At 42.5% G+C, this 12,866-nt stretch overlaps 1 protein-coding gene across 2 annotated transcripts in view; it reads right to left on the bottom strand.

Annotated features, from left to right (window-relative positions):
* The window catches only part of TMEM163 (transmembrane protein 163), a 99,147-nt gene that overhangs the window by 7,984 nt on the left and 78,297 nt on the right, over positions 1-12,866 (bottom strand). Inside the window, exons 7-8 of one of the 2 annotated variants that reach the window (XR_013228150.1) lie at positions 3,596-3,737; positions 2,385-2,503 (exon numbers count right to left, since the gene is read on the bottom strand). Coding sequence is in view for 1 of the 2 variants with exons in the window: in XM_077320236.1 (XP_077176351.1) it covers positions 2,443-2,503; positions 3,596-3,737 (203 nt within the window). In the remaining variant the exon portion in view is untranslated. Of the gene's footprint in view, positions 1-1,382; positions 2,504-3,595; positions 3,738-12,866 lie in introns of those variants that run through there. The other variant, XM_077320236.1, reaches the window with a different exon arrangement.

The following is a 12,866-nucleotide window of genomic DNA, read 5'->3' as shown; positions in this document are numbered from 1 at the left end:
CAGCTTAAGGGTAATGGTGGTCCTTGGCCAAATGCCTAGTGGAAGGGTGCTATCTTGGGAGTTGCAAGGCTGTCCCAGCACCTTGGACTCACCTACAATACTGCTATTCCTCTTCATATTAGGGATGGATACAAACCAGATCAAAATTTGAAGCCCACCCCAAAATAACCAAGCCAAAATTTGGGCTGAACTTGGGCTGGTTCAGGACTCAGGAAGTGATGTTTGGGGAATATGCACTCCCTGATCATTTATCAAACTTCAGCCTGTTCAGTTAGGCCCTTGGGGGCTGTTTTGTCTGTCTCCATGGACTCAGATTTCCTCATGCTGCCCCTTTAAAGAGGCTGCAGTAGGGAGCTCAAGACAGCTGGGTCAGCAGGGAGAAGGAAGTGAAATGCTTCCTGGAAGATGCCTCAACCTCATATTTAACCCTGTGGTTTTGCTCCCCCATTTTAAACAGCAGGGAGCAAAACCAAAGAGTTAAATGGCTGGCAACTTTGTTCCCTCTGCTTTGAAGGAGAGAGAGAAAACCGGAAGGTTAAATGATGCCCCTTCCCAAACAGCTCTGCACGGGGGAAGGGAAGCCATTTCCCATGTGATTCCCCCCACCTTGTTCTGTTCTGCCACGTCCCAAACTCGCCAGACTGTTTCTATCCCTCGGCTACCACAGACCCTGAACCACCTTTTATTGGTCCATACCCATCCCTACTTCAAATACTCTTTGCATGTGGTTATGTTTACATAGGAGTAGGCCCTGTTAAGTAATATCACTCATTTTTTAGCTACTGGCATGTATACAACAACTGAGTTATTTTGATAGAGCAGTAGTTCCTTTTTCAGAACAAGGGGGCAGTGATTTCTGCCAAATTATTTATTTATTACAATATTTATACCTTACTGTTCCAGCAGTTCACAAATCTACACCATATAAAGTACAACAAAAAATTCTTCCCCAACAAAATGCCTGCAGCATTTTTCCATGTCCTACTGCAGACTCCCTATTTATACTGTATGGTGTTCCTGAGGTTCTACTAGCCTCCAGCAAAAACATTTCAGAGGGTACTGTGGGTTACAGCAGGAGGAACAAGCAGTAAAGTCCCACTTTGCAAAGTTCATGGTTGGATACATGGAACTGCATTTCAGGGATGGCAACTTAGCAACAGACTACATTGCAGTTTTTTTTTTACCCAAAGCATTTGTGGGTAGTTGCAATCACAACTAGAAATTAATGAGGTCAAGACCTGATGTGGTCCATCTAGCTACAATCAAGGACCATTCTGGTCCAGGTAACAGCTTGAGTTTTGCACCCCTGGATTTCAACAGGCTTCTGTGCAGGAAGACAAGCCCTACTCATTTTGACAGCTTTTGCCAAGGCTAAATAGAAGTACAAAATAGGCCATTGTTTTATTGGTTGAACATGACGGTACTTGGATATTGTGATCCAGATGTTAAATTACATAGGATGATGGGATATGAATATTTACATAATACTATCTCTAACAGCTCTGAGGTGCTAGCTGTATGAAACCATCACTGTTTTACTTGACCAGACAACATGTATTTAGCCATATATACTTCTACATAAGTGTATAATACAACCAAAAACACATATTCTTACTTTACTCTTCTTACTTTTTTGGCTTTTGCTTGTATTTTAATACAGTGTGCTTATTATTGTCTGTGCAGTATAACATGGCACATGTGTTTTTTGAATTCCTAAACCTATGGACTTCAGAGACATTTATAAAACAGTATGAAATTCTAACTAAGTTCTTGTAACAACCTGTGACGATTCGGCAGCTTGATGGATTCTGATGGTGTTGGTTTTGAGACTGAAGTTCCAATGTTATTAGGAAAAAGAAATCCATGCATCAAGTGGCACCTGTTGGCATCCATAATCTAAGTATGCTATACCACTAAGTTCTGTACACAAGACATCAACAATGTCTCAGTTGCTTCCACACTGAGGAACACTGGTGGCAGCCATATCCAGTCTGTATTCTGGTGGAACTTAGATTCTTGCTTAGAGAAGCTCATGCCACAATACATTTCATAGTCTTTAAGGTTTGCTGCAAGAGAATACAGTGAAGTGGCTATCCCTTTTTTGATGCTGGCCCTTGTCTACAGGTGACTAGTGAGTGTCCCTCATCATTCCAGAAGACCAACCATGGCAGCTGCACTAGAACTGCACTGTGTTGATTTCTATTTCCAGTTGCAGGATTTTAATAGCACGCTTAAAAGGAATATGCTGTTGCTGCTTTTGCTGAAATCTAAGAGGCACCCATATTGCCCTATTTGTACAGAATTCCCCTTGAACAGTAACGTTAAAAGAAAAGATACTATGGAAGACAGTGCATGTTCTGTGAAATATTATTGGCATCACTTGCCAAGTTGTTGTATGTTGTCGCTTTCTGCAATCCTCGTCAGGTCCACATAGCACTGTCTCTATTCAAACATTTCATAATGACGTGTTTGCCGTACGCGGGGGACCATGTCAATAAGTAGCCTGGCAATAAAAGCAAAAAATTGTTCAAGACTGATAGTTACAAAAGACAAACAGAAAGTCACATACAGTGATGCCGTAAGCTGTCAAAGGAGGGGGGGCTTTCTATTCTTATTTTATCACCTTACTTTCTCCCCAGTGGATTTTATCAGGTTTACTAGGTTGAATAATTCATCTTTTGCTTCCATAGAGGGAATTTTAGATTCCAAATAGTCTTTATTAATTTAAGGCATTTTTATTTAGCACTCTTACGTCATTGAAGCTACTTATTTATAACAATAAAAACATTTTACACGTAAAACTGGACAGAATAAATCAGCAGCAAAATATCAAATCTAAGAAATGCCACAGCATAAAGCTGACAGAGCTGTTGTTAGTAGCTAGACCCCTCTTCACACTGAGCCATGGTTTATGGGCACCATGCACAGAAACACCTCTCCCTCGACCCTGTATTGACTGAAATAGATATTTGGAAGAGATGACGGTTGCATCTCAGAGTGCCAAAATGCAATGTCTACTCCCAAGCAGGTACAAAATACATGGATTCCTATCAGATGTCAATCTCCAGCTTTCACATCACAGTCAAAACAATACAATTTTAAACCCATTTAATAGTTTCCCTGGTTATATTCCAGGCTATTCATGGGCTCACATTTGAACATAAATGGAATCTATTGTTCAGTTTTCAGTGGACACTATGCTCCACCTAAAAAGGGGGGCAAGAATTCAGTAAAAGTACAGGGGAAAGTATTTCACGTGTCTGTTTGTTTTACTCAAGACATTGCTCTGTTGTTCAAACAGCCTGTGTTCCATAGTGATGTGAGAAATGCTTGAGAAAGTGATCCAAGGGACGAACCTAGCCTAACTGCCTAGCTTGGCAATATTGTGCACTCCCAAATGAGACATCACTGTAGGCTGAAGGTAGGTAAGTCCAATGTAAGTAGTGATCAGAGTTATAAGAAATGCTTTAGAGTCCATGAATGCAGCCTACCTGCACCTCATCAGACATGAGAAAGAGCAAACGGACTGCAGCTGTTCTGCATGCAAGCACATTAATGCAAAGTAAACCAAACCAAAAGGCACAATTGTACTCACTTGGCTCCATAGGCAAATATTGTAAGTCCAATTAAAACTCCTATACTTCCATCCAAGTACCAGACAGAGGCATTGTGTTTAAAAACCTCTGCACTTAGAAGGATGGAGAATCCCATTATTCCTCCTACCAGGGAGTTGAAACCTAGAAAGAAAGGTAAAAAAAAAGGCTTGATTCTGCTACAATGAGCTGACTGCAGAAAAAAATGGGGCGGGGGGAGGAATGACGACTAAGAAGTAAGCCAGGGCTCAAAGCTGTTTCATATGAAAGTAAAGGGAGACCATTTGCTGCTATTACCAGTGTAATAATGTGATACGGGCCCTTTTTGATAGTATTTCATATAGGTTTCTCTTTACAAACGAGACAGAAGTGTAAAAATTCATATATTCTGCATCCCTTTGCAGGTGTTTACCAAAACTGCCACTATTTTTCTCCTTTTCATCCATGTATCCTATTTAAAAATTAATATTTTCTTCTAGTTATAATAAAAGCACTACCCATAACCCTCATCAGAGAAAGAAACAGAAATTCAATTCGCCTTGTGCAGAGTAAAGGAAGATTTTTTTAATGAAATGTCAAAATCCCTTCATATTGACCTCCTATTTCCCTTCCCCTGATGCATAAGTATTTCTTAACAAAGTGGATAAAAGCAACAAAGCCAAAAGTTAATTTCACCAAGTCAAACTCATTTTTTAAACACACCACTCAACAAGAACATCTTGTGTTTTTCTTTGCCTGTCAGCTGGCTTGAAACTGCATCCAGTCACTATGTCGTCTGAATGCTAGCTCAGGCCCAGAATATCCTTTTTGCCTATTGATAGTTCTCACCATTTTGCCAGCTGAGAGAACAAGGAAAAGTTTTTCTTTCTCTTTTTAAGACCCACTGTTGTGTTATGGTTAGAGTGTTGGACTAAGATCTGGGAGACCAACGTTAGAAGCCCTGCTCTGCAATGGAATGTCGCTAGGTAACCATGGGCCATACACTCTCAGCCTAACATATCTCACAGGGCTGTTATGCAGATAAAATGGAAGACAAACGAATGACTTATGCCACCTTGCACCCCCATTGGGGAGAAAAAGCAGGAAATAAATATGATTATATGGAAGTTTGAACCAGGATGGATTTGTTCAAACATTAATAGCCAAAAAAGGCTACCTTCAGCTAGCGTTGTCAGTACTGTTAATGTTAAGTTTGCCTTCAGTCTGTGCTCCAACAGCTCCTCTACTCCCAGTTGAATTTCAGATCAAGTTTAAGGTATTGGTACTTACCCATAAGGCCACCTGCAGTCTGGGTCCTGTGTATCTGAGAGATTGCCTCTCTATCCATACCCCTCAAAGAACACTTTTATTAAACCTTTTTTATTAAAAGACTAGGGGCAAAGCCCGTTGTCTCCAAGAATACAACGGGCGCTAGAGCTTGGCAGTGGGAAGAGGAAGGGGAGGAGTTGTCCAGTCTGTAAGGGCATGGGGTTGTCATGTGTGTTGTGTGGGAGGTTGTGGTGGCATGGTGGCAAATGAAGCCATGGGTGTGGAGATATGGGTGTCAAGAACCTGTGGTGTGGAATGTTCATTGATTGTAGGAGAGGACTGACCTTTGGGAATTGTGGCATAGTGGTTACAGATGGGCTTTCCAGAGCCATGTCCTCAGATATGTGAAGGGAAAATCAGAATGGAGACTCTTCTTAGGGGAAAGGCCTCCCTCCCCTCAGTCAGGGCCTGTCAGAGGCTCCTTCGCAGCAGGTGTGAAGGGGGGGGAGGGAGAGCACTCTGTAGCCTCCTGCCAGCTCTGTCAGGGTTCTGAGGCCATTTGCAGTTGGACATGACAGTTAGGACAGCCTTGGGGCGAAAAGGGCTTGCACAGCCGCTGTTCTCATCCCCCTTGGCAGCCCTGCTGACCTCCTCTCCCTGTGGTGGTCAGGAGCAGACTGGCAGCCATGTCTCCTGATTGCCTTGGAAGTCTGGTCTGGCCTGGTGAGGGCCCAATCGGAAGGCGCTTCACGCCTTTTGATTGGCCCCTCTACTTGTCAGTCCGGGGCCAAGGGGCCAATCCAGGAGTTTTGATCCCAGACTCAGCCCACCCCAACCCTTTTTACTGTTTTATTAAGAGGGACAGATGTTTTAACTGCACTAAACTACTGCCCAGCCACCTAGTTGTTCAAATATACTTATAAATGCATAACTTAGTTTTCTGATGAAATTAAGACACGGGTAGGTGTTTGGTGCACAGAGAATTAGGCACAACTTGAATGGTAACCAATTCCATCTAGGAACCTCAAAACTATGGTGATTTGGCTAATAAGCCATTTCCCAATAGGGCTTGCGATTCATAACAAGCATGCATCCCTGGGAAACTGAGCTCTTGCAGTCATTCCCTGCCTTGGAGTATGTGACAGGTGAGGGGGGACCTGGGCCAATTGTGGTAAGTGTAAGACACTAGCTGAGTGTGAAACTACAAACAAGCTGCTGTTCTAGATCAGGTGCATATAATGTTATAAGCATCATGCCTATGAAAACTCATCTCTCACATATTTATGGCACACTCAAACATTTCTATATAAACTAAATGGACTTCAGATTTATTTTTCATGAGATGGCCACAAGATGTCACTGTAACACATCACACAAATACAATCTACCCACCCCAACCTTCCTATTACAATCTGAATACTTGGATACTTCCTGAATCGACTTTCATACATACATGTGAGCTCACACATGCGCATTTGTGTGTAAAAATGAGTATTATTCATTTCTTGTGCACAGTTGACAGTTTTCTGGATTTTACTTTCTTTGCAGTTTTACCTCAATTTCTCAATATTCCAATAAACCCTCTGGCTAGGTAAAATCATGTTCTTTCCTTAGGACAGTGCACTAATAATAACTGGGATTGCTGCATGGAATACTACTCTAATACTAGCCTGGGTCAGTAGCTGTTTTGGCTCCAGATCATTATTTTAACTTGCAGGAGGGAATTATATGCTGAAATAAGACTCAACATCAATGTTGGGATAAACATGGCCACAGCTTTATTACTTCCCCACGGGAGAGTTGGCGCAGCATGGGAGAGGGAGCCTGACCTAGCAGTCAGCAGACTGCACCAAAAACCTGAAGAGTCCAGAGGCGCCCTGGGGATCCACACCATTCCAGCCTACTGAAGTCTACCACTAAAGGAAGTGACCTATGCCAGGGAGCCACCAGGTGCCAACCTGATTTGACTGCCCCCAGGCCACCTGGAAAAATTGCTCCTGGCCTCCCAGCTGGGTAAGCCACACTCGTATATATGCCACCTCAAGAGAGGCCCCAAATGCCAGGGAATCCGATCGCACACCGGACTCCCTGCCAACAGGCTCCATCCCATGCAAACCTGTAGCTGTGACAATTATTGGAAAACAAAACCAAAAACATCCACCTGAAAACCCTGAATAATCCTGTATACAACATAGGGAGGGTGGGAGGGGAGCAGCTGCCGCAGTGTTCCAGGTGAAAAGGGAGACCCATGCATGTGGTGACTTAAATAGTCACCACGGGTCCCACCTTGCCCCTGAAGCTGTGCGTGCTGCATTCTAGCAGCACGCACACTGGAGGGCCTCTGGGTGATCGCCTCTCTCTCCCAGCAAGCCCTCCACTGCATCAACATTCATCCGAGGTAAGTCTCGGCCGTTTTTTTACCTCAAGACTCCACACAGGGATGGGCCAACCACTTGGCAGTTTCAAGGTATTGCTTGGGGCACCAGAAGTCATGGTGTCTGCCTAACTGGTGTTTGATGCACGCTGGTTGGCAGGCCACTTGAGACTCAATTACCAATTGATGTGGCAGCAGAAACTGAAGAGGGGGAGAATTGTATAAGAACGCAGAATTGAGGCCACTTCTGAGCAACACTCCAAATCTCTATGGTTTATATGGTGGAGGGGGTATTCAAGCTGTCCTACCAAGGACCCGGAAATCCACTGGACCAGTTCTAGCTTCATCCTTATCCAGAGGCTAATGGAAACACTTTCACACTACCTTGGAGAAAAATGCCCTGTCATTTTAGCAGAAGCTTAATATATGGAAATGAGCCATTGAAGCTTTTTATAGCATGTAGGTAAATAACATCACTTGGAAAACATCCCATTAACTTTGTATTAGAGGGACAAGACATTTTTCCTCCAGGCCAATTGGCAGTTATATTTCACAGGGAGATGGCCCAGGTAGATAGCCTGTAATGCCATCAATATGCACCATCTTCTATTGAAGTCAGGACCTACAACAGTGGCTGCTCTAAATGCACTTACAAAAGGTATGGCCTGTATAGAGCATCAGCAGTCACATTAAGTATTTTAGGCAGCCTCTTCTGGGTGGTCAAATTCATCAAAAAAACATTAATAATTCATTACCATTCTTATGTGAAATATGAAACATCTTGAGACAAAATGGAAAGACATACATGTTTAAATAAATAAATATGAAAGGACTTTCCCCAAGCTTTTTGTTTGCCATCAAGAAGATGGCTTCAGGAAATTCCCCAAGGCCCTCTACTTTTGTGCCTATTTGGTGTCTGAAACCCTCATTGGCTGCTTTTATATTAATAGTGACATCACAAAAAGCAACCACAATGCCTATTAAGTAGAAAAGTCACTCAGACTGAATTATCTTTGTGTTTCTTAAACAACATAATCAGTAACTAAGTCTAATTGTCTATGTAATAAAATAACTGTTTCTAGGAAGAAGAGTAATTAAAAAACCCAAACCCTGATGTTGAAAAATTGCAGCTGATCACACTTTGAAGAAGCTCATGATGGAGCCACAATCTGAAGCCCATATAGGGTGGGAAACTTATAGAAGGTAGATCTAGACAGCCTTTCTGCACAGGTGTTTTCTCTATGCAGCACACACGCCCTCTGGGGAGAAAGATGCTGATAACCATCTCCCAAAATATGTGAAAAGGAATGGGAATATGTATGTTTAGGAGCAAGACATTTTAACTCCGTCCTAAGGTGCCTGGCATTCACTGTTTTAAAAGAAACTTTCTGAGGATGTCATTTATCTAACTATGGGCACAAGATGTCACTACCATGCAGCAAAAGTCACAGACCATCAACTTGCATATTTGCCTGTCAAGATGCCATCTTAAACATTTCTTTCCCTCCTATTCTCTAAACCAGTGGTCCCCAACCTTTTTATCACCTGGGACTGGTCAATGCTTGACAATTTTACTGAGGCCCGGGGGGGGGTAGTATTTTGCCGAGGGATGTCACTGCCGCCTGAGCCTCTGCTCCACTTGCTTTCCTGACGGCGCCCCTGATTTCCTGCCGCCTGCTGGGAGGTGCTGCCAGCAGCAGCTGTGCAGTGCCACACCGAGGGGGAGCCTCAGCCATGGCGGCCGCTGGAGAGCACAAAAGGTGAGCCAGCGGCAGAGTGGCAGGGCAGCTCCCGAGGCAGAAGCCGGGAAGGAGGACGAGGAGGAGCCGCAGCCCGGTACTGACTGATCCACGGACCGGTACTGGTTCCCAGACCGGAGGTTGGGGACCACTGCTCTAAACCTTTAAAGCTCCACCCAGTTTGCAAGCAGCATATATGAAAGAAGTCTCTCTTTCTCAGTCTGTACATCAGCTCTGATTTTCCTCTTCACTGGACTCTTATCTTAGTGCTATCCAGCTGGCCACTGCACACACCTGCTCAGATTCAGTGCTGAGCTCAACACCCCTAAATGCCCTGAGAATATGCAGAGGGCTCCCACTTTAACCTCCTTGCAGGCAAGCATTTGACAGATAAATAATATATGTCGTATCATTTGATGACAATAAATGGTTTATTTTTTAAAAAACAGATGGGGTTTGAATTATCTGTTGCCTGCCCTCCAAGATTTTAATCATCTGGGTCAGTGGGACAGGTCCATATAAACATTTTAATAAATAAAATAAACAGTATACAGCATGCCAGAAATGCATAGTGTACAGACATGAAACTGCATGAGGGACTGCCCGTTGTGAGCATGCACATTTCCTTCTTAGGAGAGGAACAATGCAACTTGGCAGCAATACGTTTTTTAGTTTTTGTTTTTGTTTGTATCTGCACCCCTCTACTTGGCTTCCCATTATAATCTAAGCACATACTCAATTTACCTGTACACAGCAATGACAGATACAAAATAGCTTTTGCTATTAACTAAATCAACTCTGCCTTGTCCTAACCTGCTCCTCATCCACTTCAGTTACCTGAATTTTGGAAATCAAATATCCACAGCCATACAATGCATCCATAGTAAATAGAAAACATTGAAAGGTGTGGAATACGTCCTAAGTTTAATCCATATTGAGAAATTAACTCAATACAAAACACATAATACACAGGAGGACTAGTTTAAAGGGAAAAATGAGTTCTCATTGCTGACAGAGACGGTAAGTTATTCCTAAGTAAATGAAAGGAATGTGCAGTTCTAAATATCATCCTGACAAGCAGTAAATTGGAAGGAAATGGAAAACTACAAGTAACTGTGGCAAGTGACTTAAGTATTAATTCATTTTTACTAGCTGAGATGTATGGTTGGCTTCTGGATGGAAAGGGATTGTTTTCACAGTGATTCAGTTTTGCTGAGCCTAAAAATTAATCACTTCAAAAATCTCTGTTCAGCTACATTAAACTCAAATCATCTGAGAGTGCACAGACAACATGGGCACCAAGTTAATTACGATTTCTAATTTTGTTAATTAAAAAATCAGCTGCAACATCGTTTTCACAAGGAAGTAATTAAAGAAAGGGAAGGAAAGTTGCTTCAACATTTGCAAAAGAACAAGACTTGCTAAGAACACTGTATACCTATAGGAAAGGGCAGGAATAATGTGTAAAGGTATATTTAAATTATATAGGGCAGGAATAATGTGTAAAGGTATATTTAAATTATATGTGGCCCAGGGAAGCCTTACTCCACAGATCAGTCTCTATCTCTGAGAGCCAGTTTGGTGTAGTGGTTAGGAGTGTGGACTTCTAATCTGGCATGCTGTGTTCAATTCTGCACTCCCCCACATGCAGCCAGCTGGGTGACCTGGAGCTCACCACAGCACTGATAAATCTGTTCTGACCAGGCAGTGATATCAGGGCTCTCTCAGCCTCACCCACTTCACAGGGTGTCTGTTGTGGGGAAAGGAATGGGAAGGCGACTGTAAGCCGCTTTGAAACTCCTTCGGGTAGGGAAAAGCGGCATATAAGAACCAACTCTTCTTCTTCATTTAGTTGAGACCAGGCATAACCAACAGCGAATGAGGGGCCCCTGCTCCCCCCACCCCAGAACTGCACCGGAGCGCTCTGGACCTGTTGTGCCATTGCACTGTTGCACTGTTGTGCTGTTATATTGTATTTTTGTGCTGTTACAACTTTATTTGTTGTATTATTTAATTGTTACAACCACTGTGGTTAATATTATAGTATAATTATTAGTGCAGATTGTTTCATGTATGGTTCATAAGTTCAATGTAAACCGCCCTGAGCCTCCGGGGAGGGCGGTAGGTAAATAAATAAATGAATAAATGAATAAATGAATAAATGAATAAATGAATAAATGAATAAATGAATAAATGAATAAATGAATAAATGAATAAATGAATAAATGAATAAATGAATAAACAAACAAACAAACAAACAAACAAACAAATGGCCTGTAAAGTTAAAAACAAATGCAAGCATCAGAGAGCAATACTTTTCTGGAGTGAGAATTATGGCATTCAGCAGACCCACAACTGTCCTCCACAGATAAATGTCTCTCAGCAAATATATGATGGAAGCCAAGCCTAACATGGCAAAGCCCAAACCAGGCCCTGTGTGTGAAGAGAGACTACATAACAATAATTGTACCGTTGTGTCTGGAATAATTATGAGTTGCTGTTCAAAAACAGTGGAATATATCTTGGAAAGTGGTTTGGTAAAAGCACTGCTAAAAATTACCCTGCTATTTAAGCAGCAAGTCTGGTCAAGCCACGACTCAGATTTCACAAAATATATGTACTTCATAGGTCAAAGTTACCCATGAGCCTTGGGATTTAGAATTAAAACTTTCCACTTTACTCATGATATTCCTGAACCCAGGCCCTCGTGTCCCTTATTCATTATTATAGGTTAGAACTGTATTGACTGCTTTGGCATACAGAATATGTAAGTGGTATATAAATGCAGCAAATAAATATTTTTTCCATCCAAACTCTCTTACAAAAATCAAGTGAAAATATGGATTTATGAACCAAACGTAATTGTACTGACATTTAGATCAATGATACTGAAATAACCCATTTTGTTGGAAACATAATACAGTCAAAGATATCTATTTACAAAGAACAGCTTTTGTTTCTCTGGTTCAATTTACAATTTCTGCTGTCCTGGCTCTTCTGAAATAAGACAAACATAGTGGCGTACCTAGCTAATTTTCTTCTAGGGACAGCTGGGCAGAACTTGGTGACACAGGGGCAGGGCTTGGTGATGTGGGAGTATGGGACCTGAACCCCATAGCCACATCAGAAAAATGACTTCCCATGTCCCAGATCTGCCCTGTTGCCTGACACCTTCCCTGTGGGTCAAGGCAGGGGGAGCATTGAACTCAGGCCATGAGTCCACCCATCAATCCAGAAAGAAGACCATAGGGGTTCATGCTGGCTTAGCCATCACACAGCGCCCTGTCTCAGATCCATGGAAACTGGATGGGCTGCCACACTCTGCCGTCCTCCATCTGCTGAGGCAGGAATCAAGGCAATGGTGGGGGCATGGGCAAGGCACCAGTGGGCCTCCTGCACACACTGAAGGCCCCCATGGGTGGTGGGCAGGACATGGGCCGCAGCCTCTCTGGCTCCTTCCCGTGCCCCCCATCAAGCAGTGCCCAGGGCACATGCCATGACTGCCACTCCCTAAACCCACCTCTGGACAAACAGGCTAAGAGATACTTCAGTTCTGTTTTAACTGTATTGAGTAATCAAGAAATTCTAGTTTTGTTAACAAATACAACCCAAAGAAGTCACAGATAACTTTTTTTTTTTGAAGTCTCAAAGCAATAAGGGAAAAACCGGGAGTAAAGTCAATTATGTTCAGTGACTGGAAACCCAAATTTCATTTGGTTTACTAAAAATATATGTGCCAGTGAAAAAGCCATGAACAGACTGAAGCTATTAACATACTCTTGTCAATGGCTATAGCCCATCCATGGTTAGAGCAAGGGTTTCTTCAAATTTGGTGGGGGGAAATATAACAGACCAAACAATATAATAAAAAGTAATTCTTATAAGGAAGTACAATAAGGTATTCTTTAAAAA

The sequence above is a fragment of the Paroedura picta genome, chromosome 2 (genome assembly GCF_049243985.1).
Source record: "Paroedura picta isolate Pp20150507F chromosome 2, Ppicta_v3.0, whole genome shotgun sequence".
NCBI classification, from domain to species: domain Eukaryota; kingdom Metazoa; phylum Chordata; class Lepidosauria; order Squamata; family Gekkonidae; genus Paroedura; species Paroedura picta.
The sequence above is the reverse complement of the archived record's forward strand: the minus strand, read 5'-3'. Positions and strand labels throughout refer to the sequence as shown.